The sequence below is a fragment of the Aulonocara stuartgranti genome (genome assembly GCF_965226115.1).
Source record: "Aulonocara stuartgranti genome assembly, chromosome: 12".
Taxonomy (NCBI): Eukaryota; Metazoa; Chordata; class Actinopteri; order Cichliformes; family Cichlidae; genus Aulonocara; species Aulonocara stuartgranti.
In genome coordinates this window covers 19,186,772-19,212,339 of record NC_138948.1, presented here as the reverse complement: position 1 = coordinate 19,212,339, position 25,568 = coordinate 19,186,772, and the positions used below count along the sequence as shown (strand labels likewise).

Genomic DNA, 25,568 nt, shown 5'->3' with positions numbered 1-25,568 from the left:
TGTTGATGGGCATTGTCACACTTTTCTTTCCTTTATAAGTAAGAATCTCTATGGTTTTAATGACAATTCATATGCAGATTGTGGAGTACATTTAATTCAACACTCTAAAAAGTTCCTCATCCGCAGACTATAGTACAATTTCAGCCCACCGTTAATAAACCCATCCAATGCAGGGTTATCAGAGAAATTATGCAAATGTTATGTTTTTATGTACTGGTAATCTATTTATCATTTATCATGATTCCTGCTCTGATGATTACTTTCTTCTACTTCTGTAATTTTAATAGATAAAGGATGTTGAACATTAAGCTCCAAACAGGATGAGTGAGGAAGACCACAGAGGAGAATCATGGATGTAGTAAAATAATACATGCAGTTGTTTTTTTTTCATGGTGGAGGAGCAACTTCTGATACTGATCTTAAAGAAAAAACATCAAATTGAAGAGTAAAAATAATGACAACAATATGTCTACATTTTTTTTTATTAATTCCTTAAAGTAAATGCAGTCTTGTCATGTTCAGAGTTGCCCACTCATATTTAACTAATTCAAATACAATTACTGCATATCAATGCTTATGTTCTAATAAAAGGCATTGTTTAATACAGTACAGATAACAGTAAGCTTAACAAAAGAAAAATGTTGGGGACGAGAACCGGGCGGCTGAGCCAGATCAAAGACATTACTAAAACAAAAAGACGCCAACAGCTTCCCTAAAGTGGAAATAAAATAATATGCAAAACAAAAGGCCTGTGTACCTGCTTGACACATAAGGTCAGTCACATGACACAAAAGTGTCATCACCTGCCTAACCTAGTGTTTTTAACACTTAAAGCTCAGTTGAATGTGTTTGGGGTACCCCGATCTTATCTGTCCAGCCTCACACCCAAACACTCTGTTCACACACATAGACACCTACTAACAAAAGTTCAAAGACAGTCTGAAGCCAACCTGCTGGCCTGGGAGCTGGTTTTTTGAAATTATCCCAGGCAAGCGATTGGTCTACTGTTCCCCAGATCAGCCAATAGAGACGTGCCAATTACCTTTGTATTGAGTGTATTGAGTATTGAATGAGGCTTGACACCTGAAAGACAAGAGTAAGAGAAAACAAAGAGCTGGGTACCATGGCATGTAACAGATGTTGTTCCATGCTCAATTTTGATTGTCTCAGTAAATATGTTAACTGCAAAAACATTGAAAATCTAATTCAACTCACTTGTTCAATAGAAAATAATATTTTCCTTCTTGTTCGTTAATTTTCACGTCACTCTAAGTAATAGTAGTCTTAGAAGTATAAAAACAACTTTCAATTCTCATAATTTATATGAAAGTCTTTAATCACATCTTTTACAATATATTTTAAGCAATATGCTTTTGTCTTTTTCTCTGACACGCATTGTCTTTAACATTGATATTCTGAATTACCTATACAATATCTTGCCTTTTGATTACAGGTTTCATAATTTTTTTTTCATACTGTAACTCGTAGAAATATTTCTGCCAATACTATTTTGATTATATTTTATACATGAAATAACAAGGCCGTACATTGCCTTAAAATTTTTTAGTTTTTGCTTCATTGTTAGAATTCAATTAGTATTATTTGTTAATTCAATGTAAACTGATGTGTGGGACAAGAGTCACATGACATAGAGCCAACCCACTTTTGATCTTTCGGTATTTATTGAGGTGTTGCGTCGCACGGACAGATAACGTAGCTTTCATTGCGACAGGAAACGTTTATATGTGGTTACGCTGTCATTACATATAATTATTATTAGTACACTGAGCTTTTCATCGAGGCCTACGTGGACTAAAGTTTTTGGTTTACCCACCAACAATAAAATGGAAAGGTGAGTAATTAACACTACAAATGGGACTATTAACAAGAAACGAGAACATTATAGCCATTTAATGCCAGTTATTTTCCTCAGTCTAATTAGAGAAAATTGTTTTAGATTGTTTGCGCTTTGTGTATAGTCTTCGTCCAGAAATGTGTCTAAAATCGAAATTTTTAGAATTTGAAAACCTCAATAATATTGATATACTAACCAATAGAGAGCATATATAGAAATATAGCATATACCGAAGATTAGATTTTGTACTCTTAGGCGTACATTTAAAAGTAACACCCTCCAGTTAAGCTTAGTGAAAACTGCTCAGTCCTTTGACTTTTGATGTTGTATCTTTTCCAATATATATATATATTCATTGAGAAAAAGAAGTGATAACACATTCAGATAATTGAAAAATACGTAACATTTTGTAGTACGAAGAAATACGTTAAAACAAAATCAATGTTTGGTTGCATTACTTGTAAAAAAAAAACAAACAAACATAATAAGTAACACTGTTCACCATGATAACTCATCTTACAAAAATGTTTTTGTCACGTAAGGTCATAAATTCTCTTTTAAGCAACGATTTGCACTGGGTATTACCAGAATTTAATCTTTCATTGGCTTGACACAATGACTCTTTCAAGTCATGGTGATTGTGATAATGATTGTAAAGTCCGTTCAGAGCAACGGTCTTTAACAGCTTGTTTTTGTGGTTGAGGAGACACTCAAAATGTATATGTAACATAGTATAACATTTTTAATATTACTAAATTAATTAGGGAATGGTGACGATGAGAAAATGCCAGATTTTGAGTAGAAGACCTGGAGAGTGCCCCAAGTGGAGGAGTTCAAGTATCTCGGGGTCTTGTTCGCGAGTGATGGGAGAAGGGAGCCGGAGATCGACAGACGGATTGGGGCTGCAGCTGCAGTAATGCGGACGCTGCACCGGTCCGTCGTGAGTGTAAAAGCGAAACTCTCAATTTACCGGTCGATCTACGTCCCTACCCTCACCTATGGCCACGAGCTGTGGGTAGTGACCGAAAGAACGAGATCGCGGATACAAGCGACGGAAATGGGCTTCCTCCGAAGGGTGGCTGGCCTCTCCCTTAGAGATAGGGTGAGAAGTTCGGCCATCCGGGAGGGGCTCAGAGTAGAGCAGCTGCTGCTCCACATCGAAAGGAGCCAGCTGAGGTGGTTCGGGCATCTGACAAGGATGCCCCCTGGGCGCCTCCTGGGCGAGGTGTTCCAGGCATGTCCCACCGGGAGGAGGCCCCGGGGCAGACCCAGGACACGCTGGAGAGATTATATCTCTCTGCTGGCCTGGGAACGCCTTGGTGTTCCCCCGGATAAGCTGGAGGAGGTGGCTGGGGAGAGGGAGGTCTGGGCCTCTTTGCTTAGGCTGCTGCCCCCGCGACCCGGCCCCGGATAAAGCGGATGAAGATGGATGGATGGAATTAGGGAATGTGTATTACACACAGTGGATTATTGCTTGTGTTTTTTAACTATAGTGTTAATTACAGTACCGTAATTTGCACTGTGAATTTTAAAATTTAGAACTTAGAGATAGTTTATTAGTAAATAAACATTAACGAGGGTTGTGTTAGTTAGCGCTTGTATGTCCAAAAATCTAAATGCTACCTGTTATGTTGTTGGCATAGAAAAAATCACCAAAAAGATTTTTTGGCATCAATCACTAGAGTGTGGGTACTTGGAGTGCCCCAAAATGTTTTCTGAAGTCTATTAAAATTTAATGAAGAGTTCACATTTCATATGTTATTGTTGATCAGTATTGCAAGGTTGATCTCAGTATAACAGATATGTTCATATGTTGTTTTTTTTTCTTTGTACTAATTTTAATTTGTCTCAAAATTTCAGGACCTGCACTTTTTCAGTTTTTGGAAAGGCAAGTAATTTAACAAACAATAATGTGATAATAATATACACTTACAGCACAATAAAGGTATGATGTGTTAATGTCAATGTTCTCTTTTACATTAAAAGGCACGGACAATTTCAAAACCCCTGCCAAATATATTAGAGGTCATTCACAAGTATGCTGAACCCGGGACCAGTCTAAAGACCTACAGTGTACACAAAGTGCATGGCTTTTGGGAAAATGTCTCAAGAGATTTGGGAGTGCCTAATACATGTCTTAATAGGAAAAAAATTGTCAAGGCAGTCCTGCAGTATGAAAAGGTAAGCAATGTTTTTTTTAGTATTTATATTTAGTCCATTTAAAAAATACTTTAAAAAAAGAACAGCTCTTTCTTTGTTAGAACTTCCTGTAATAAAAATTATTATGCAAAAATCAAATATTTTTACAGACCACATCAGGGGTAGAGGGTCCCTTGCTACTGACTGATTTTCCTACTGCAGAGACAACACTTGGAGATGATTTTCCTTCCATTGTAAGCAATGTGTCATACACTTACTGTCAGATTTAAAAATTTGAAGCCATCATGACAACCTTATCCAGCCATTGTAGTTATCCTGCTTTTTAGATAAAAATAAAAACAAATTCACTCCAAAATGTCATCTTGAAAATAATTTAAATCTTGAAACAGAGTAATAATGAGTCATATGGAGAGCAAGAAAGTAGATTACAATAGACTTCTCAGCAGGTAAACACATATGAAAGCAAGCCACCAAACCATGAGGTGTAGAGCCTTAAGCACCCACAGGAGAGCCACACAAAGACCTGAGTGTCACATCTGACCACCATTTTAAAGGAGTAACCAACTCATCCTCCTGCTGCTGACTAACTTTTCACTCCATGTCTTCCACTCTTCTAATTTCTCCATTTGATCTTGTTATTGCCCAATCAAGTTCAAAAATCTGAATCAGAAGATTACTTTTTCATTTACAATAATTAGAGTAATATATTCCTTTAATGAATATTTTTTCCCTTATAAAACCTTCATTACATAGTGATTTTTTTCAAAATATTGTGTAACAATGTGTTTTAACAAAGACATACAGAAATTTCAGTCTAATTGTTATGTTTTAATTAATTTGTGATTCGTTAGAGTGAGGAAGACATTGTTGCGCCAAAGTCTCCACAAGCTGTAGGAAATGTACCTTTACCTTCAAGATACGAGGTAATTATTTGTATTTTATTCAGTATTACATTGTGATGCTTTGGAAAAACATTAATTTGTAAAGAAACGAAATTGCTTTCTCTTCACAGGATGCACTTCAAAAAACTGCAGAGAGCGGCATCCATACCCCAGACACACAATCCCTCAAGAGTGACTCTAAATCTTCGTCTTCAAATGCAAAGGCTAAGGTAATTTCATAACTTACACTGTTTTTAATACAAAACAGAGAAAGAAAACACAGAGTTTATATGTTTGTTAAACACTATCATGTAATTATTATATTTAAAATTTCAAGTGTTTTGAACAGTAATCCAAAGTTTAAATTTAAAGTTAAAATCTTTTTGTGATGATCTTTTGAGGTAAAATAAATATTTCTTAGTCATATTCACTTACTAAGACAAATTTACTAAGAGATTGTGAAACTTGTCCTATGGGTTCGTTAGTGAAATTGTAACATAATGATGCTGTTGGATTTTCATAGAGACACTGTAGTGACAAACATTGAAAGTTTTTATATATTTTTTAAAAATGTATATCTGATTGTTGCAGAGGAATGAATCAGATGAATCAGCTAAAGTCAACACAGACAGTAGCAGTTCTGAAGACAAATTTTTCACATCTGGTTTGCCACAGCAGAAAACTTTCTTTTTCATAAATGAGAATGAATGGAAGGAGTTACGGCAACATCAGTCAGGAAGACATTTTAAAGGACTGCAGTGGACAAATATAATTGCCAGTGGAATCAGAACACTTAACCCGTACTGCAGTTTTGGATTTCGGAGACACAGTGTGAAAAAACTCTCTTCAAGATCAAAGGCACCAGTTTTCAGGTGTATGGGGTACTGCAGATTTCAGGACTGCCCTGTCACTGTGGCTGTGGTGGTTTATGACGAAGAGACACTGAAAGCAGAAGTCGTTTTCAAAGGAGGTGAGGTCTGCCATAATAACAAAGAGCTGAAAAGGCGGCCTGTGCGTGCACAGGCTCCTCAAAAACAAATTACCAAGGAGCTTGTACTTGGAGTCTTTACAGAAAGTGCCACAAAAGGTGATCCAATCTGGAAACAGAGATGATGCTCCAACAAAAGAAGTGTTGAAAAACATTGCATGGTCTGAAAGAAAAGCCAGTAGAGCAGATCCCAACGAGTTGATTAGCTTACAAAAGATAATTCAACAGTATCAGGACACTGAAAAGGACGTACTGCAGAAGATTCTGATGCATCCAAAGGGCATAATGCTGTGGTCTAAGAAAACCTTGTCAGTTTTTCATCAAAGATGCAAAGAAGACATTGTGTACTTTGATGCCACTGGAAGTATAATAAGAAAAGAAAGTGCTGGAACGCCACCTTACTATGTGTATGAGTTGGTTGTCAGAAACCCATCCAAAGGTGCTTCTCCTCTTCCAGTTGCTACATATGTCACATGTGACCACACTACAGCCTCTGTGACATACTTCTTGCAAGCCTTTCAGACTGATCTGGTAAGAGCATTTGGTAATCGGGCCTACAACAGGCCTGTCATGTTCATGTGTGATGGATCCCTGGTACTCCTCCGATCCATTTCCATGACATTCTGCAGAACAAGTCTAGAGGATCTGCTGCAGAAGTACTATGTCTTACTCACTGGCCAGCATTCAGCACAGCAATTCAACATTCCCATTCTTCATCGATGTCTGAGCCATGTCATGAAAAATGCCAAGGACCTTTGTAAAAAACAGTGAGTACATTTATATGAATAATTAAAAAAAAGAATACAAGATTTGTAATGTAAAGGTCCTACTAACAGTGATTTCATTTGTTCATTTTCCCAGCATTCCAGAGAACTACAGGCTTGGAATGCATGTGTTTGGGCTCCTTGCATGCTGTGATAACTTAAAAGACATGGATGATGTTGTCCATAGTGCAGCAATAGTGTTTTGCAGTCCTTGTAGTGGAAGGAACGTAACAAAACACTACAACAACTTGAAAATCCTTATGCAAAAACGGGGAACCCTGGATTTGGATGAAAAGACTGTGATTGCTGAAGATTACAAGGTTAGCTAAGATTTATTTTTTAAGTAACCATATTAATAACTTTTTTACTTGTGTCTGTCCCAAATGAATTAATGAATTCACATTATTTTAAAAATATATATTTTAAACCAAAATAACATTTTATATAATTAATTTTTCTTTGGTTTGATAACTTGCTGAATACAGATATATATCTGTTTTACAGACTGACGTTCAGAATGCCCCCTTGAAGACCCATTTCCAGGCAATTGTTGACAATGCAACACTGGACTGTGAGGGCGAAAGAAACATCTTTCATGCACCCAAATTTATTGCCGGTCTGGTAAATCACCTTCTACCACATGCAACTTTGTGGTCATCAATGATGCTCGGTACGTTTTTTTATTTGTTGTATTACTTTCTTAAATTGTCAGTTATTCATAAATGTAAATGTGCTAAATGTTGAATTATCTATTTTGATTATGTTTTTGAATTACTTGTATTCTCCTTAGGGGATCTTGGACGTCATGGTACTGGTCCTGCTTACCAGCGGCTCAGTAAACTCTATGATGACATTCAGCAATCCAAGAACCAGGTATCATAGCGAGAAGAATAAGTGAAAAAGAAACATAAATTGTACATAAATTTACAATCCATAGATACTGACTTAAACAATGTACTATTGCATTTAAGAATTGTACACAAGACAATAGGACCCAAGGAATCATGGAGAAAAGCCAGTGGGATTTGAAAAAAATCCGTATCCAGAGAAGGAGACTGACAAGGCTTGATGACTTTGTGGAAATTTATCAAAAAATGCACGATGCCCTCCTGCTTGAATATGCAGACATGAAAAAATCAAGACAAAAGGTATGAATAACTTCCTAATAATGAAAAATGTGTTTCATACAACTAGAACAAGAAACTAAGAAAAAGTGAAAACATTTGCCTATGACTATAGAATTAAGAGATGATAAAATAAGTAAGCACTAAAAGTATGTATGTGTAATCAACAGTCTTTTCGCGTGGAAATGGAGAAATGGAAAGACAAACGCATTAAACGAAAAGGTGTGTGCGTGTCACCGTTAGTGACAGAACTGCCAGTGAAGAAAAAGAAAACTGAGGTAAGTCATCATGTTCCCATTATTTTCAATAATTAAACCTTGTGATGTCCTCCCGATTGCCATACTCCTTTTGTCCTCTGGGGTAAAGCGTCTGCTTTGACTATTTATAAAGCATGAATTATAAATTATCATCCGTCTCCATGTTTCAATGTTTAATCAAACTGTATTACAACTGATTACCTGAAATCTTTATGTGTTTTGACATTGTATTACACCTAGGCATGGGCCTTAGTGAACCCCCACTTTAATGCCAAAAAATGCATGTCCATAGGTGACATAAGTGCAGGAGGAAGCTCAGGTTTTTTGCTTTTTGCTGGTCACACCATGTACAGCTTCGTTTTCAGCAGTTGTAGGCCAAGGGCATTTGAATTAAACAAGCTTTCAAGGCTGATTATTGTCTTTTGGAGACCTACTGTATTAAGCACAGCTCGCGTGCCCTGACTGCAGGCAAGCAAGTTTGCAATCATACATTAGCATGTTCTCTGTACAGCTGGACCGGGCATCACATACTGCCCGTGTTTTTATCTCATAGTTCCTCTGTCCAACATTACATCCCAAGTAAACAGAGTCCTTTAAGGGGACTAGGCACTCATACACAGTCATATCAGTTCCTGTGTGGTACACCAACAGCAGGACAGATGCTCACTCGTTACATACGTCTCACATCAGAACAAGTTTGTCTCATTCAAGACCATATTCTTTTGTATATTATATTCTATTATATAAAGTCATTCAAAAATGTTATCTGTTAACAGGTAAAAGGGAAGAAGACTGTTCAAACCTTTAAACAGGAACAGCACCAACAATATGATGCTCATCAAAACCAGGTATTGTTAGAGATGTTTTTAATGTCTACATTTATCTTTTGTGTGTTATTGTCATAAATGACTCTGAAAATTGACATGTGTCTATCTTTGTAGGATGAGCGCCAGGAACAAATAGCCGTTTGCCAAAAAATAGCAACATACATGGCTAATAAAGCATCGGTCACAGTATGGAAAGGAGATTTATGTGCCTTCAAAGTGGATGCAATTGTTAATGCAGCTAATGAAAGTCTCTCTCACATGGGTGGACTTGCAAAGGCACTGTCTGCTACTGGAGGACGCACTATCCAAGCAGAGAGTGATCTCTTCATTGCCAAAAATGGCAAATTACAGGCTGGACAAGTTGCAGTTACCACAGCAGGCAAACTACCTTGCATGAAGCTGATTCATTTGGTAGGCCCGTGTCTGCAGAATGACCCCACAGTGCACATGATAACCCATGCAAAGAACCTTTTAAAAAAAGGTATTTTGAACGTCATGACATGTGCAGAAGAGCACAAATTTTCCTCTGTTGCCATTCCAGCAGTGAGCTCTGGAATATTCAACTTTCCAGTCTCAATTTGTGCTGATGTTGTAGTCACCACAATCAAAAAGTACATTGAACATAAGAACCCCACAAGTCCTCCATTTGAAATACACCTGGTAAACAACGATGATCCAACCGTGAAGGAAATGGAAAGGGCCTTCAAAGAGATCCTTTTGGAGCCACTCTCTGATGTCAGGAGGACAGTGAGTACACCCAATTTTTCCTTAATAAAAAAATTACTTAAAATGATCACAGCAGTAACAAATATTTTCTTTTAAATTCAACCCACAAATCAAGGGGCCAGAGGATTCTCCATCTACACTGGAAAGGACAGAGCACCTTGAGAGAAACACAACCGGTCCGACAAAGGACACAGCATCACAGGTGATGTTTCACAAACAAACTCTAATTCATTAACTATGTCATCTGTTTGAAAAACCAAGTTTGTTTGTACATATTTTTGTAATTATGTATTAGATTTTATTATATGTATGTGTAGATGAATGAAAAATAACAGACCACAGAAAAATTACAAATGTCAGTACAATAATAAATGTAACTTTTACATGTTACTGGCCTTAATATTATAAAAACAACAGTAACTGACTCAATTTTTAATTTCTTAATGTAGTTTAACATCTCAAATAAATTACATTAAAATCTATGTCAAATTTGGAGATGTTTTCATGTTGTTGCATTAGGTACATAAAATAATTTTAAAAATTAGATTTAAAACTGTTGTAATTGATTAAAATGAATGTTCTCATAAGAAGAATTATTTGAATTTAGTTACTGTTGTCTTGTTGAAACACAGGTCGCATATTTGTGGAAACAACAGGAAACGGAAGTTGTTGTTTCTGTGGTCCCATCTCAGATTAGAGGTAACAACTTTGTCATACGTCACAGTGAGTTCCTGACCCTTAGACCACACAGCTGGCTTGTTGGAGAGGTATGTAATCCAGTTATTTAAAAAAAAAAGAAAAGTACTGCATAAGGTTAACGTTAAAGCTGGGGCAGAACATTAGTTGTTCCCTACACATTCAGTAAGTACTGCTTTAGATCGACATTCCAGGCATATCCTCATGACTGAATACTGAGTATACGTAAGTAAAAAAAATCTTTATTAAAGATTGTATTCCAAAAATTTATCATGTTTACAAAGTAATAAAAGGTTATTTATTATACTCCTCAGGTCATTGAAAGTCTCCTGCACCACTGGGCCATTCGGCTAAATCAGGGGAATAATATCTACATTATGAACCACTACACGAGCGGTGTGATCCTCTATGGAGAGAGAACTAATCAGGAGACAAAGCTTGTCCAAGGTAAAAAATTTTTTTTATATATTCTAGAATACATTTTTTTAAAGTTAATTAATGTCTCGAAATGGAAAAAGTATTGTTGCAAATTTGTAATTAATTTCTAATATGTCACAGGTGAACTTTGACAACTACAGAGCCATTTTATCCTTTGTGAACATTGGAAATATACATTGGAAGTTTCTGGTTAGTACGAGCAGCATTTCTGTGAAAACAGTTTGTTTCAATAACACATTATTGATAATTTATGTACTTTTTATATTTATATATCTATCGCAGTACATAAATGCAGATGACAGCTGTCTGTATTTGGTTGATCCTTCAAGAAACTCTTTGGAGCAGGAAGAGTCTGACCGTGCAGCCAAAAGATTCCGGTAAATATGCGTTATTACATTTATATAATAACATGAAATATTAGAAAAGTGACAGGAGGACTTAGGAGGTCTTTTTCTAAAGGTGAACGTATGGTTGTAGATTAAAGTTTTATAAAATCTGTGGTTATCAGTTCCTTAAAGAATTTTAAAAAATAATTCAAAATTACTCACGTATGTAATTTTAAATAAATAAAAAAAAACACTGACAGTGTCTAAGCAGTGATACATTTGAGACAGTTAACATTTGTAGATTTAAAAGAACATGTTAATAATTTTGATACTTCATCTAACATAATCTAGAGCACAGGGCTTTCTGACAGACCATTAAAAACAGTGATATGTACTATATGTGTCTTTTTCTGTGTGACTTTTATCTTTCATTATTATATAAATGTGATGTATGTTATGTTCACAAAGTGAATACTTCAAAATGAGGAGGACATGCTACAACAAAACAGACTGGGTGAATGTGAGACTTCGAGGAGGAGTACTGACACATCCATTTCAACGGGATGGTTCTAGCTGTGGAGTAATGGTCATCATGGTATGGTACCATATTAACTCAATCATATTTTTCTGTAAAATTAGATAAGAAGATGGGGTGGGGGAAGTTAAAATAATCTTAAAAGGTTAAATTGTGTAAACAAGTGTAACATTTGCAGATGTTTTCAATTAAATTTTTTTTATTTTTTATTTCAGATGGCCAAAGAAGTAATGGAAGCATTCCCAAATAAACCAGAAATGACATTTTTGACGACAAAAAAAGAGATGGCCCAGGCACGAAGGACATTTGCACAGACAATACTTGAGGCCTCCGGTGTGTAATATCTTCTTCAAATGGACATATTTATTTGTGTCAAACTGATGAACACTAACATATATATATATATGTTATGTCTTAGTATTTGACAGTGACAACAACTGTGCCATGTGTGCAACAGCGAAACCACCTAATCCAGGACCCTCCATCACTGACTGGGTATAGTATTTTTAAAAATAGTTTTATGTTATCTACAACAAAGTATTTGACTCTGTGTCTTAAAGATTGTAATTGATTAAAACATAGAATTATTTACGTAATGTGTTTATGAAAGTTCATATGTTTTTGTTTACAGATCCAGTGTGATAACTGCAACCGCTGGTTCCATTCTGAATGCCTGGACATGACAAATGAACAGCTCAGCAGTGCTCAGAAGACAGAGTGGAAGTGTGTGCTTTGTGTAACCTAATTCCACATGCAGTGAAAGCTACTTGAATAATCTGCTTATAGTTGTTATTGTTGTTTTGAGGAACACATGTGTAAAACACAATGTGTATAACATTCTTGCTTTGTGCACGTACTTTAAGTATTTCCTTTTTGATTTTTTGGGTTGATTTGTGTGATGACAGATAATGAATAACAATATATCTAAACTGTGTAGTAGTAATATGAGAAATCAGTAATCTGAGAAATGTAATTTCTCACCCTGACCGGTTGAGGCAGATGGCCGCCCCTCCCTGAGCCTGGTTCTGCCGGAGGTTTCTTCCTGTTAAAAGGGAGTTTTTCCTTCCCACTGTTGCTCATAGGGGGTCATATGATTGTTGGGTTTTTCTCTGTATGTATTATTGTAAGGTTTAACTTATTATGTAAGTGCCTTAAGGTGACTATTGTTGTGATTAAGCACTGAATAAATAATGTCTAAAACTAAAGTTGCTACTTGAGGTGGTGTGTGAATGACATTTTGAAAAATTTAAATTGTGTGTGGAAAGAAATTTCTTGTAGCAAATAATTCAATGAACTCATTTTGTTCGGTAATGGATTAGGATTTAATTTGATCAGAAATCCATACAGTAATTTTTGCTGTGGATGACAGGGTGCAGAGTGGGGGTCACCCAGAGTCATAATCCAGTGAAATATCTGTGTCACCTCTTACAGTTTTCCTGTAATCTGAGCTCAAAGATGAGAATATATAGAGTACAGTAGAGTAAATTGTGCAAAGTTTACTATGAATTTTCTCAAAAACCGTACAGTAATTTTGGCTGTGGATCACAGGGTGAAGAGTGGAGATGGCCTAGATTCAGAATCCAGTGAAATATCTGCGTCACCTCTTACAGTTTTCCTGTAATCTGAGCTCAAAGATGAGAATATGTAGAGTACAGTAAAGCAAAATGGGAAGATTTTACTATCAATTTTCTCAAAAACCGTACAGTAATATTGGCTGTGGATGACAGGGTACAGAGCCGAGATGGCCTAGATTCAGAATCCAGTGAAATATCTGCGTCACCTCTTATAGTTTTTCTGTAATCTGAGCTCAAAGATGAGAATATATAGAGTACAGTAGAGTAAATTGTGCAAAGTTTACTATCAATTTTCTCAAAAACCGTACAGTAATTTTGGCTGTGGATCACAGGGGGAAAAGTGGAGATAAACCAAAACTGGGAGTGGATTGTGAAGTAATGTAGTGTCAGGACAGAAAACACTGCGTTTCTAAGCCAGTCGGCACCGATACCGTAATATGCGTAAGAGTAGTGCAACAACATTTTAGGTGCGGCTGGCGGTGCGGCTAGCTTGACTGTGACTTCGTAAGTGAGGGCTCACTTGACCGCAGTCCAACACGTCAGGTAACCCATGAATCGAGTGAAATTATTCTGTTTGCCCCCTAAGACCAACCTGCAATTGTTTTGTTGTGAAGTAGCCTGTCAGAAACTGCACATGACAAACTTTGCCAGCTTGCCCCCTCCATCCATCCATATGGATAAACAAAAAAACGACACATTTAAAATGTAACCTAAACCATTTAGGCAACCCCACTCTCCATCAATTCCGACCTTTTTGCATACACTATTGAAAATATCACGTTATGCTATAGGCTAAGGCTACATGCCGTTAGGCAGAGGGCTCTTTTGAGCCCATTTTTCGTTACAAATTTTAGGATGATCTCACGGAAATCTGTGAATAAATACAAAGTTTTCAAACTGAAGTCAGTGACGGGAAGACATCACACTTTTTAGAGATGGAACTGCAGAAAAACCTAAAACCTTGCCATGATTATGAATAATAGAATTATGGACGTTTCTCCGTTTTTGTGGATTAGCCTTTCCATAACTAACGTCAACTACTGTCCTACTTTGGTAAGATTGAAATTAATGTCTTTGACTGTCTTTAGTAGGTGTCTCCTGTGAGAAAGTTAGAACATCGTCCAACTGTCTAAAGATGCAGTCTTTAGCCTAACTGGTTGTTACTGACTCAGCGATGCTTGCAGACATTTACGCACTGTGTTGTGACCTGATTGTGACAGAACAGTGACGTTGTTATTGGTAGTTTGAAGGGTACGGTGTTGGGGGTGGTGCATGTTAAAAGTTTTGAGAAGCACTGGTTAGACATGTTAATTTTTTTTGGTGTAACATATTGGCAACATTAACACATTAATTTGCTAAAGGAAAAATAGGCAGTTCCCAATTGCCTGTGAAAACGACCATTCTGCCCTGTTCTTGTAATGACCACAGTCAGTCTTATTCGTTCTCATACATTTTGGTCTATTTATTTACTAATTTCAGCAAGCATAATGCCTAGGAAAGAGAAGCTGAGAAAGGAGAAAGAAAGGGATCTACAACAGGCAGCCCAGGGAAGCAGTTCTCTGCTCTCCTGGATGAAAGCAAAGGAAAATGAAGATGAAAGGTCAGAGTCAAGGGCAGAGTCAGGTTCTATTTTAATGTTTTAATGTAACCTGCTCCTTGCAGTTAATTCTATTGAAAAATCTTAAAAGCTGTTCACACTTAGTTTTTAATGAACTTAATCAGCAGGCATTGAGCTAACTATTATTTTGTACCTACAAAAGTTATTTCTATGTTACAAGACTTGCAGTATGGGTTATTATTAAAACTATCTGTTTAAGCTTATTATTATGATAAATAATAATACTATTATTATTATTATTGTTCCATTGTAGTCAGTCACAGCAGGGAAGCAGCTCTATGCCATCTACCAGCATAGCAGAAGAGGGAGATATAGAAACAGATGAAGCCGCGACCAATGCAGCAACAGGTTCAGTTAGGCCTACAGACACTGATGTAGTGCTCTCTGAAGACCACAATGAGGAAGAACAGATCGATCACATAATGTCAAAGTTAGCAGCTTTACAATACCCAACAGATCCAACACACATCCATACATTTAAAATAAAGCGCAACGACAGATACGTTTCAATGTGCTGCAATGTGGGCCCATGTCAGCCTGATATACCTTACTCAAAAACTGAGGGGAGATCATTCCAGAAACAGTGGTTTTCTGCTAATGTGTGGCTGGAATACACACTAAAACAATGCTAATTCAATGCATTGTTTTAGTTGTCGGCTTTTCCTCTCGGATGAAAAATATAAAAGCAGAACAGCCTGGACAACTGATGGCATCAGAAAGTGGAGTACTGCTCTTGAAAAAATCAAACAACACTCCAGCGCAGAGATGCACATGACAAGCATGGTTAGATGGATCAATTTCCAGAAAAAGGCCCTTCAGTCTGCATTTGATGTTTCAGACGTAAAAGGGGTGGAAGTTAGAGAGCGAGAGAGGCAGACAAACAAAGAAATCCTGACAAGATTAATTGACCTAACAGTGTATCTTGCACGTCAGGGACAAGCATTCCGAGGTCATGATGAGAGTGAGTCCAGTGATAACCGTGGCAATTTTCGTGAATTAGTCAATGTATTTTCCCGCTACGATAGTGTGCTGAAAATGCATTTGGAAAAAATTGCCACAGTTAAAGCCACCAAGACAAGGCCCCAGGTGTCACTGCTTTCCAACAGAAGTCAAAATGACATCATTGCAGCACTAGGAACTTACATCAGGAAGGAGATACAACGTGAAATAAAAGAGGCTGAAATGTATTCCATTCTACTTGATGAAACCTCTGACGTTTCACACAAAGAGCAAGTGTCATTTGTTGTGCGATATTTTCATCATATGCAAATAAAGGAGAGATTCATCGAAGTGTGCAATGTTGATACAACTACAGGCCAGGAGCTGGAGAATACAGTGTTCTTGCTTCTGCAAAAGAATGGCCTAGAGATGAAGAACATGTATGGTCAAGGCTATGATGGAGCAGCCAACATGAGTGGCACGTATAAAGGTCTCCAAGCTAGAATCCGTGCACACAATGAGAAGGCCCTCTATGTGCACTGCAAAGCCCATTGCTTCAATTTGGTACTAGTGGAGGCATCAAAGTCCAGCAAGCATTTTGTGACATTTTTCAACTTGGTGGAGAAATTGTATGCCTTTTGCTCAGGCTCCCCAAAGTGTCATGCTGCCTTGGTCAAATTTCAGGAGTCTCTCTTTCCTGGACAACTTTCCTGGAGCTCCAGCAGCTGTCAGATACTCGATGGGCTTGCAGGGAAAAAGCACTGAAGGCACTTCAGAGAAATTTGAAAGCCATTTTGATGCTCCTTGATGACATCAGTGACAGTGACCCACCTAACCTGGCCCAAGGTGATGCTCAGATGTACAGAAATGCCATTAATTTTATGTTCATTCTCTGCATGGAAATCACCACACCAGTATTCGAAGTCACTGCTTTGGCATCAGATTCTCTGCAGGAAGAAGGGTTGGACCATTCCACTGCCTACAAGGTAATTGATGGTGTGCTTCACACATTGCAAACCATGAGGTCTGAGGAGAAATTTGGAGAGATATTTAGATGTGCATCAGAGAAGGCAGAGAGTTTCAACATTCCAGTACCTACCGTGGTGCCTGGTCAGGAGAGAAAGCGGAAAGTTCCAGTGCGTTTCCAACACAGCACCACAGTGTCTCAAGTAGGTGCTCAGTTTGAGTCAGTGGAGGCATATTTCAGGAGTGGTGTATATTTCACCTTTCTGGACATCATGACTGGGGAACTGAACAGGAAGTTCAAAGGGGACAATACTGGAAGCCCAACGGCCAGAATCATTCAGTCCTTCCAGCCCTTGACTGTGCATGCTAACTGGGTAGGCCCACCAAACCCAGAAGCCATTGAAGCTGTCCACATCCTCTGTGAATTCTATGGAGAAGATGAGGACCAGCTCAAAACAGAATTAAAGGTCTTCCACTCCAGCTTTAGTTCAAAAGACCTCAGAGAAATATTTCTGATACTGAGGGAAAACAATGGCCAGCTGATCTTTCCTGCCTTTGTCAAAATGATTCAGATCTACGCAACACTACCAGTGACAACTGCGACAGTTGAAAGATCCTTTTCAAAGCTAAAAATAATCAAAAATAAACTAAGAAGTTTGTGTGGAGAAGAAAGGTTGTCTGATCTCCTCTTGTTAGGAGATCAGACAGGGCGACCGTGGCTCAGGGGGTTGGGAATCGCATCTGTAACCGGAAGGTCGCCGGTTCGATCCCTGGGCTCTCTGTCCTGGTCGTTGTGTCCTTGGGCAAGACACTTTACCCTACTTGCCTACTGGTGTTGGCCAGAGGGGCCGATGGCGCGATATGGCAGCCTCGCTTCTGTCAGTCTGCCCCAGGGCAGCTGTGGCTACAACCGTAGCTTGCCTCCACCAGTGTGTGAATGCGAGAGTGAATGAATAGTGGTATTGTAAAGCGCTTTGGGTGCCTTGAAAAGCGCTATATAAATCCAATCCATTATTATTATTGGCCATTGAGAAAGATGTGGAGATCAATTACAACGAGGTCATCAACATCTACAAAGACATGGCACCAAGAAGGATGCTTCTTTAGAGCAGTACACTCCATTTAATGGACACTTGAGAATATGTATGTATATAGTTTAGAGTTGGATACAGATTTTATCTTTTTGTGGTGTGATTTTTGATTTTTAGAGAATGTTTTGAAATAAAAGTCAAATTGCATTTAACCTGTGCGATTTTTTTATTATAAAAAGAAAAGGTTTTCCACATATGCAAAAAGTGCCCTTTTTTCCCCCTGGAGCACTTGCCCCCCAAAATGTCTGTGCACGCCACTGCATCATATATTGTAGGGTATGGGCCAAATTTACTAAGAAAGCTAGTGGAGTCGTCTGCGTGTGATGGGAAGGTGTGACGCTCGCTAATATCTGCTGATTACAGGCAACGAGCTAATTTTCGAACGCAGAAGCACGTGCTGTCCGTGGTCCTGAAACGTGACAACAACGTGAAAAATCAATGCCATTACGTTGAGTGTTTAATATGTTTAAGGCGTTTTTGCGTAAAGAAATGGTGCTTTGCAACACTATGGGACGGTAAGAATTTCTGACAGGCGTTCAAGAAAATTAAAGAAGTGACTTTTGTTGGTGTTTCAGGTTATCTTTGATTTCCGCAGCAATCAGCATGCTGTTTGTCAGCAAGTGATGTGTTTTGATGGAGTCCATTTAAAAATGCATTATCAGGTTTAGTGAAACACACTCCCTTTTAATAGCCTATACATGCATCGAGACCTATGTAACCATCTTTGTTTAGTTTGAGTTTAATGCTGGCTCCCTCATACCCTGTGCTGATGAAATCAAACAAGTTTTTCTACAAAGGCACACGAACACAGGATAGTTTATTTATTTTATAATTATCTTTAATTTTGATTTTTTTTGATTGTTTGTTTGTTTTACTTTATTGTAGACACACTGAATACAAACTACCGGATTACGCTAACTGGACAGGAAACTTAAACTTAAATCTCGTAAACTGGGAATTTCTTGGCCATTTAGCGAGATTACACCAGTGCAAATCTCTCAGTACATGTAAACAGAAAACTAAGAAAACCTACAATATACATATTTAAAATAAAAACAAACCTCACGAACATGACGAATGTAAGTACCCCCACCGCCCAAAAAAACCCAAAATCCCCCAAAAAACGCTAAGCACCGAGGTTGAAATGCGTATGAAAATTTCACTGTGTGAAAAATAAATAAAGAATAAATAAATAAATAAACAAACACTCGCGTTGTCACATGAGAATGTACATTTATATACTCATTTAATATTTTTAAAAAATATTTGTAATAACGAAATATAACTGCATTTATAAGTAGTCACCACCTCAAACTGTGCTGTCAGTTTACACAAACCTCGTTGTTTATGCTAAGCAAAATATTGAAATGCTTTTATTGCGAAAGTACACAACGTGAGCCGGAAGTGGTTTTCGTTGCTAACGCTACTGTTTGTAGCATGTGTAAAATAGGTACATGTGTTTTGAGCCGGTAATAGTCGTTTTTGGTTTTTTCCCTGACCCGAATTAAACGGACGTTGACCATTAATTCAACATTATAGCGGTGTTAGCATCCACACCGCTATAACATTAGCTCTCCTGTGGTTACTGATGAACGCTCCTCGAGCTTACCTCACGTGGGGCTTCCAGCTAACGTCTGTCTTAACTTGATGCAAACTTTCATAACAGGTTCTGTAACTCATTTACCCACCGAATGACCTGCGGGTTAATGTGATTTTCCGGTATAGTTGTACTACCTGTCGGGATGTCTGCGCCTTGTCGGTACGCTCTGTTCAGCATATATAATCAGCGAGCAGGTTTCACACAGGTCAGAAGATTGACATGCATCCAGTGGAAGAGCTCTGACTCCCTGATGAGAGGTGGATACACAGCCGTACTGAGAGCTATGGCAAATAAGAGAGGAAGCCTCACTTTATTTTCTTCGAGGTGTCTGTCAGGTTCAGCTGCGGATGCAAAAGCTCGGGTGAGGAGAGTTTCTATCGAGGGCAACATCGGTAAGAGTTTACAGATTGTCCCAGTTAGACGAATCTCCTGTTGTATGTCTCTGTGCTGATCTCCTGCATTACCTGCTTTTTAATAACAGCTGTTGGAAAATCGACCTTTGCGAAACTCCTGCAGTCAGCTTGTGCAGACTGGGAGGTGGTGGCAGAACCTGTCAGCAAGTGGCAGAACATTGAAAGTGAGACCTCAAAGGTGGGTATATTCACATCTTCATCTTTTTTGTTACACAAATTAAAGGAAGGCAGGATAATGCAGCTTACATTTGTCTGCTCGTGTCTTTGACAGGGCCAAGGTGTGCCCCCACAGACCACAGTCAGCAACCTGCTGCAGATGATGTACCAGGACCCTCAGCGCTGGTCATACACGTTCCAGACGTATTCCTGCATGAGCCGGCTCAGAACACAGCTGCAGCCTCCACCTGCACGCCTCCTCCAGTCAAAGGGAACACCTGTCCAGGTGTATGAGCGTTCAGTCTACAGCGATAGGTGAGTGAGTCACATTTACCAGAAGTATTTTCAACAAAATAAGCAAAATTTTGACAAGGATATAATGAAAATTAATTCTCCTGTATTATGTTTTCTCAGATATATCTTTGCTCTGAACATGTTTGAGCTGGGATGTATCAACACTACAGAATGGGCTGTCTACCAGGACTGGCATTCCCTCCTGGTGGAGCAGTTTGGACACCAGGTGGAGCTAGAGGGCATAATTTACCTCAGCGCCCCACCAGAGGTATGGCACATGAAATTCAGTATTTTGTGCTCTGAGTGGAAGGTAATTTAGTGTCACACAAACAGTTTTGCATGTCTTTTAGAAATGCATGGAGCGCCTGCAGCGTCGGGGAAGAGCAGAAGAGGAGGGCGTGAAGCTGGATTATCTGGATAAGTTGCACTCTCAACATGAGAGGTGGCTGGTTGAGAAAACGACCGAGTGAGTGAGAATAAGATTACACAGCTCTGATTATCTTTTGACTTTTTCCAGTGCTGTTGGCTGTTTTGGGGTGATACTTTAAGGTATATTTGGTCTTATAAGCCTTTTTACAGGGGGTCTCAACCCTGCAAATACCGGGGGTCAACTGTACAATGAAGAAGGGCCTGGGGCTTGGTGACATAATTTAAGGTTTAACCCCAGATTTTCTGGATTATGTGATTTATTGCCATTGTAATTTATGGCGCACGCCTAACCAGAGGGGTGTACTACGAAAGAAGTTCAACAAAGCCAGGCTGTTTCAGGCATCATGTGATTCCTCTTCCACACAGAAAGAGCCCTATAAGTGGCACTTACTCCAATCACGGATGTTATCAGATGATATTCATAAAATAGTGTTACAAAAATAACAGTAAAATGTGACAAATAAGACAAGACTTTAATGCTGCAGAAAATCGTTAATCTGGTGAATTAACACAGTGTTAAGAATTTTTTATTTTTTAATATGAGTTAATAGATATATTTTAATGCTGAGGGCACTCTTGTTTTTAAGGTGATCATTCAGTTTTTTAAATATAATAATAATTATAATATAATGCCAAATCACAACAGTCGTCTTGAGGCACTTTGTATTGTAAGGTAAAGACCCTACAATAATAGAGAGAAAATTTCAACAATCAGACTATGAGCAGGCACTTGGTGATGGTGGAAAGAAAAAACTTCCTTTTAACAGGAAGAAATCTCTGGCACAACCAGGCTCAGGGAAGCACGGTCATCTCCCACAAGAGGTGAGGGGAGAAAAATGGAACAAAAGACACATTAGAGCTCTGGAACATAAGGTGAAGTTAATTTGGTCTATTAAATAAACATGTCCTGCGTTCTATTAGCTGCAAAAGTAAATTAGAGTCAAGCGTAAAGACCTTTATACATTTTCTGCATGACCAACAGAATACTTGCATCCAGTTACCAGTTGTCATGCACAGTTAGCTCCACCTTGTTACTAAGGTAAAACATGTTCCCCCAGCACTCTGCATTGCACTCAAAGCTGTAAAGAAACAAATAAGTGAAAATTGTGGCACTTCCAGGTGATTTTAATGAGAAACTCTGAATGTGGTATGTGCTCAGTGTAGGTTAGCATGGCGATGTAGCCAGGTAAAAAGAGACTCGCCTTTGTGATACTGAGAACTCTGACTTTAAGCTGGAGATAGCCCGCTATCCCGTTAGTCTCCCTCTCCATTATGCTTACAAGTAAAAAAGAGAAGCTACACAAAGTAGTGATATCTAGCTGGTCTAAACTTTCTGGTGGTGGCACAGTGCTTGTGTTCAGGTTCCTTGCAGCTGTTTGCTGTGAACAGCTGACGGTGCAGCAGTGTGTGGTCTGCTGTTAATGTCATAATAATACAGCTTTGTTCTCTCCTTTCAGAATCCATTTTGAGAAGCTGAAGCAGATACCCGTCTTAAAACTTGATGCCAGCGTGGAATTTAAGAGTGACCCAGAGGTGCAGGAACAGTTTATCACAAAGGTGTGCTTGAATACCTACTGAATGGCATTTATTCCTAAAAGGTGCTGTGCCAGAGTTAACCACACGAGGGCACTGCTCTGATGTTGCGAATCACAATCTTTCACCCTGGGGTGGGGCATGTGAGGGTGTTTGAGCCAGTCAGCTGACATGTTTTTGTATGGATGATGTTTCTGATATGCTGTGATCCTAGTATGCCTGTTTGTCCACAGGTGAAGAACTTCTTTGATGCTTTATGAGAGGAGCCATCAGCAGCAGCACAGTGGGAAACAGATGAAACCAGTCAGACCAGTCAGACCTCCATATAAAGTCTTTATATAAATTAATACACAGACCTCTTTTTGATGAGCTTCCGGACCATATAATGTGAAACCCTGACATTTTTTTTGGATATGAATGTGTTACTTTAAAACCTTGTACTATTGGTTACTTTTGAAACACACTTTGCAGTTATGAACGTTACCTCTTAAACTGTAGTTTACTGTTTATGTCTTTGGAGCTGTCTCTCTGAGTCAGCACATTTTTACAGCTTCTATAAATTATAAACTAATCCGTACTAGAACTGAAATCACACAGTGTGTGTCTGTGTACTATTTTATAAACATATTTATAATCCTAACTCGTTGGAAGCAATTAAGACAAATGTTTCTTGCAGCTTGTTAATAAATAAAACATGTTTTTACATTTCAACATTGAGTTGTCATTTTATATTAGTCATTTTATTCTTATAAACTTTATTTGCATTAAGGAAATAGAAAGGTGCGAGTTGCTGTGCAAGATTTTAATTGTTTTTAAATTGATTTCTGAAAGAACAGTTCATTTGATGGGACAATGACCTTGGATAAATGCTTTCTTCTTCTGTTTTTTCTGGCCCTCTGATGTGCTCTGATGATCAGAGGGGCTGTTCGGATGCCTGGAGTGGCCAGGGGTCATCAAAGGGCAGCTGGCGGCTATAAAAGGCCTGCCTGGAGCTCCGTCTGCTCAGAGCATCATTTGTGCCTGAGAGCAGCTGGAGTAAAGGAGGAGATCTCTGCTTCTCTCTCTTCTCATTCCGGTGTTCACTTTGTGAGTTTCAGCTGAAATGGAAGTCCTCATAGTCTTCATCTGTGCTTTTGGAGTGGTTTCTTCTGCCCGGGGCCACAGATATCACACGGGACTCGAGAGCAGTTTGGCATTCAGAAATCTGTCAACCGATCATCGCAGAGGATACCCTCTGTACATGATCCAGCTGTATCGCTCCTTCAGAAGTGCTGATTCCTCCTCATCTGTAGCTGTCAGCGATGTTACTGCACAAAGCGACAGCCTGTCAGTGCACAGTTTTGATTCTGTCAAAAGCCTGATGGCCAGAGGTGAGTAAACAGCTGAATTATGTTTTTCATGTTGCTCATTGGTTGTTAAATTTGCTATTTAATGTATGAGTTGGTTTCTCTGTGCACTGAATCCTCCAGGAGCTCATTGACTGGTCGATTGTCTGTGCTATCAGACCCTCCCTTTTACGACCCAGCAAGTGTCAAAGTGCTTATTCGAACTTTAAAGGCTTGCCCTGTTTTATGTGGGGAGGTTGTATATTAGCCCTCAGACGTCCTTGCACAGGGGGGTCCAATACACATCCTGTCCTGTTCACCCTCTCACTCCAGTGTTTTGACATTTGTCCACAGATCTGGTTTGTCCAGATTCATCCCAGACTGCAGTGTGTCAATCTGAAGTCTCACTTGCGTGTCTCATTTTCAGGCTGCCATCAAGAGGGCGAAAAGTGGACCGTCACATTTGACATGTCATCCATCTCTACCAGTGAGCTTGTCCAGCTGGCAGAGCTGCAGATCAGACTACCAGCTTTCTCTGCCTCTGAGCGTGCCACTGTGGATTTATATCACTCCCGGAAGCAGAGCTGTGACCTGGATGACACATCGTGCCAGGAGGAGCGTCTTTTCTTAGGGAGCTTTGGCACATCGCCCAGCAGCACAAAGTCCTCCTGGAAGGTGTTCAATGTGACCAGTCTTTTAAAATACTGGCTATACCAGGGAGACGAAGTGCAGAGCCGAGAGGCTTCAGGAGAGCCTGAGACTCAGTATGGGAGTGGTGCTGGGGATGGAGTGGAAAAAACCAGAAAGTCTCTGTTCACAACTTTAGGACTGAGGCAGAGAAAAATCCGCCATCCAACCACAAACCAGGTCATGATGGTGATCTTCTCCAAACATAAGGAGGGCCATGCAGCGTACAGTCTCATTCACACTGTGGAGAACTCCAAGTATGTGTCCATGGACAAAGAGGGCAGCGACATTCAAAGTCGGCGCCACAAAAGGAACAGAATGGAAAGGATGCGAGTAGCTGGTGTACTTGCACCTACTGTGGCTCCAGCACCATCAGCAGCAGCAGAGCAGGTCCAGAGACCGCTGTGCCGAAAGGTAGACATGTGGGTGGACTTTGACCACATCGGCTGGGATGAGTGGATTGTGCATCCGAAGCGCTACAACGCATATCGCTGTGAGGGAGAGTGCCCTACACCCCTGGACGAGTCTTTCAGTCCCACCAACCATGCATACATGCAGGTAAGCAGATTAAAGAGTTTCACTGAACTATTTCTAAACCTCAAAATAAAAAATCCTATAGTTGCTCATTTATTCATGTAAATTATTTCATTTTCAGAGCCTCTTGAAACATCACCACCCAGAAAGAGTGACCTGCCCGTCCTGCGTGCCAACGCGCCTCAGCCCCCTCTCCATGCTGTACTTTGAGAGCGATGATTTGACTCTGCGGCATCACGAGGACATGATTGTTGAGGATTGCGGGTGCCACTGAAGCCCCAACCCATCACCACCCCAGCTTACACCTAAACACACAAACCTGCTTTGTTTGTGGTCTATTAACTGAACATTAACCGACCATAAACTTTAACTCAGATGTTTTTTTAATTGCTTCGATGTATAAATGAATACTAAAATATCAATGTTATTGAGATGAAATGACTCAAAGTATATATATTGCATCCATACTGGGTGATAAACTAATGTTTTTCTATCTTTTGTGTTATTTATGCATTATCATGTAAATTCTGTACATAAAATATGAAACGTATATTAAATTTTTTTTATTTTGACGGAAGTGTGCTGTTTTATGTTGTTTTAAAATATTTTTCTTCACCCGTTCTTATATATTTTTATTTATAAGGTGAACATTTTTAACAAACCCTTTATTAAACATTAAAAAAGGCTCATACACAGTCACAAAGGTTTTTTTTTCCTAATTCAAAGTTAAATGAAAATGTATTTATTTAGTTAAAAATAAATCACGCCTAATTTATTTGTAAAAATTAAACAAATATATATCAGCACCACCAGTTTATCTGGTGTAAGCTTT

General features: G+C 38.9%; 4 protein-coding genes across 6 annotated transcripts in view; 3 read left to right on the top strand and 1 right to left on the bottom strand.

Annotated features, from left to right (window-relative positions):
• The window catches only part of ccdc117 (coiled-coil domain containing 117), a 143,786-nt gene extending 124,209 nt beyond the window's left edge, over positions 1-19,577 (bottom strand). The window contains exon 1 of the mRNA XM_082553289.1: positions 19,500-19,577. Within this exon, the coding sequence (XP_082409415.1) occupies positions 19,500-19,542 (43 nt within the window). The 5' untranslated portion in view covers positions 19,543-19,577. The remainder of the gene's footprint in view (positions 1-19,499) is intronic.
• On the top strand, positions 1,681-12,820 carry LOC309719361 (uncharacterized protein). 2 transcript variants are annotated; one of them, XM_082555423.1, is made up of 23 exons: positions 1,681-1,852; positions 3,716-3,743; positions 3,842-4,036; positions 4,165-4,248; positions 4,867-4,938; positions 5,028-5,126; positions 5,488-6,651; positions 6,746-6,968; positions 7,153-7,318; positions 7,439-7,521; positions 7,620-7,796; positions 7,943-8,050; positions 8,806-8,877; positions 8,971-9,603; positions 9,698-9,784; positions 10,215-10,503; positions 10,593-10,725; positions 10,837-10,905; positions 10,999-11,093; positions 11,511-11,637; positions 11,793-11,910; positions 11,996-12,072; positions 12,209-12,820. In XM_082555423.1, the coding sequence occupies exons 7-16, from the start codon at positions 6,152-6,154 to the stop codon at positions 10,368-10,370; spliced, it is 2,205 nt and encodes a 734-aa protein (XP_082411549.1). In that variant the 5' UTR covers positions 1,681-1,852; positions 3,716-3,743; positions 3,842-4,036; positions 4,165-4,248; positions 4,867-4,938; positions 5,028-5,126; positions 5,488-6,151; the 3' UTR covers positions 10,371-10,503; positions 10,593-10,725; positions 10,837-10,905; positions 10,999-11,093; positions 11,511-11,637; positions 11,793-11,910; positions 11,996-12,072; positions 12,209-12,820. The 2 variants fall into 2 exon arrangements, with proteins under 2 accessions (XP_082411549.1, XP_082411548.1); XM_082555422.1 differs by having other exon boundaries at positions 10,215-10,725.
• Positions 19,127-22,847, top strand: dguok (deoxyguanosine kinase; the record flags this gene model as incomplete). Of its 2 annotated transcripts, XM_082553284.1 has the most annotated exons (8): positions 19,127-19,206; positions 19,560-19,757; positions 19,847-19,956; positions 20,050-20,249; positions 20,349-20,496; positions 20,579-20,694; positions 22,115-22,214; positions 22,424-22,847. In XM_082553284.1, 8 exons carry the CDS (start codon positions 19,203-19,205, stop codon positions 22,448-22,450), a joined length of 903 nt encoding a protein of 300 aa, XP_082409410.1. In that variant the 3' UTR covers positions 22,451-22,847. The 2 variants fall into 2 exon arrangements, with proteins under 2 accessions (XP_082409410.1, XP_082409411.1); XM_082553285.1 differs by lacking the exon at positions 19,127-19,206 and having other exon boundaries at positions 19,508-19,757.
• A 123-nt stretch (positions 22,848-22,970) lies between these two features.
• spaw (southpaw) lies at positions 22,971-25,279 on the top strand. The gene is made up of 3 exons (XM_082553283.1): positions 22,971-23,560; positions 23,943-24,760; positions 24,858-25,279. Exons 1-3 carry the CDS (start codon positions 23,293-23,295, stop codon positions 25,008-25,010), a joined length of 1,239 nt encoding a protein of 412 aa, XP_082409409.1. The 5' UTR covers positions 22,971-23,292; the 3' UTR covers positions 25,011-25,279.
• Positions 25,280-25,568: the final 289 nt, after the last annotated feature.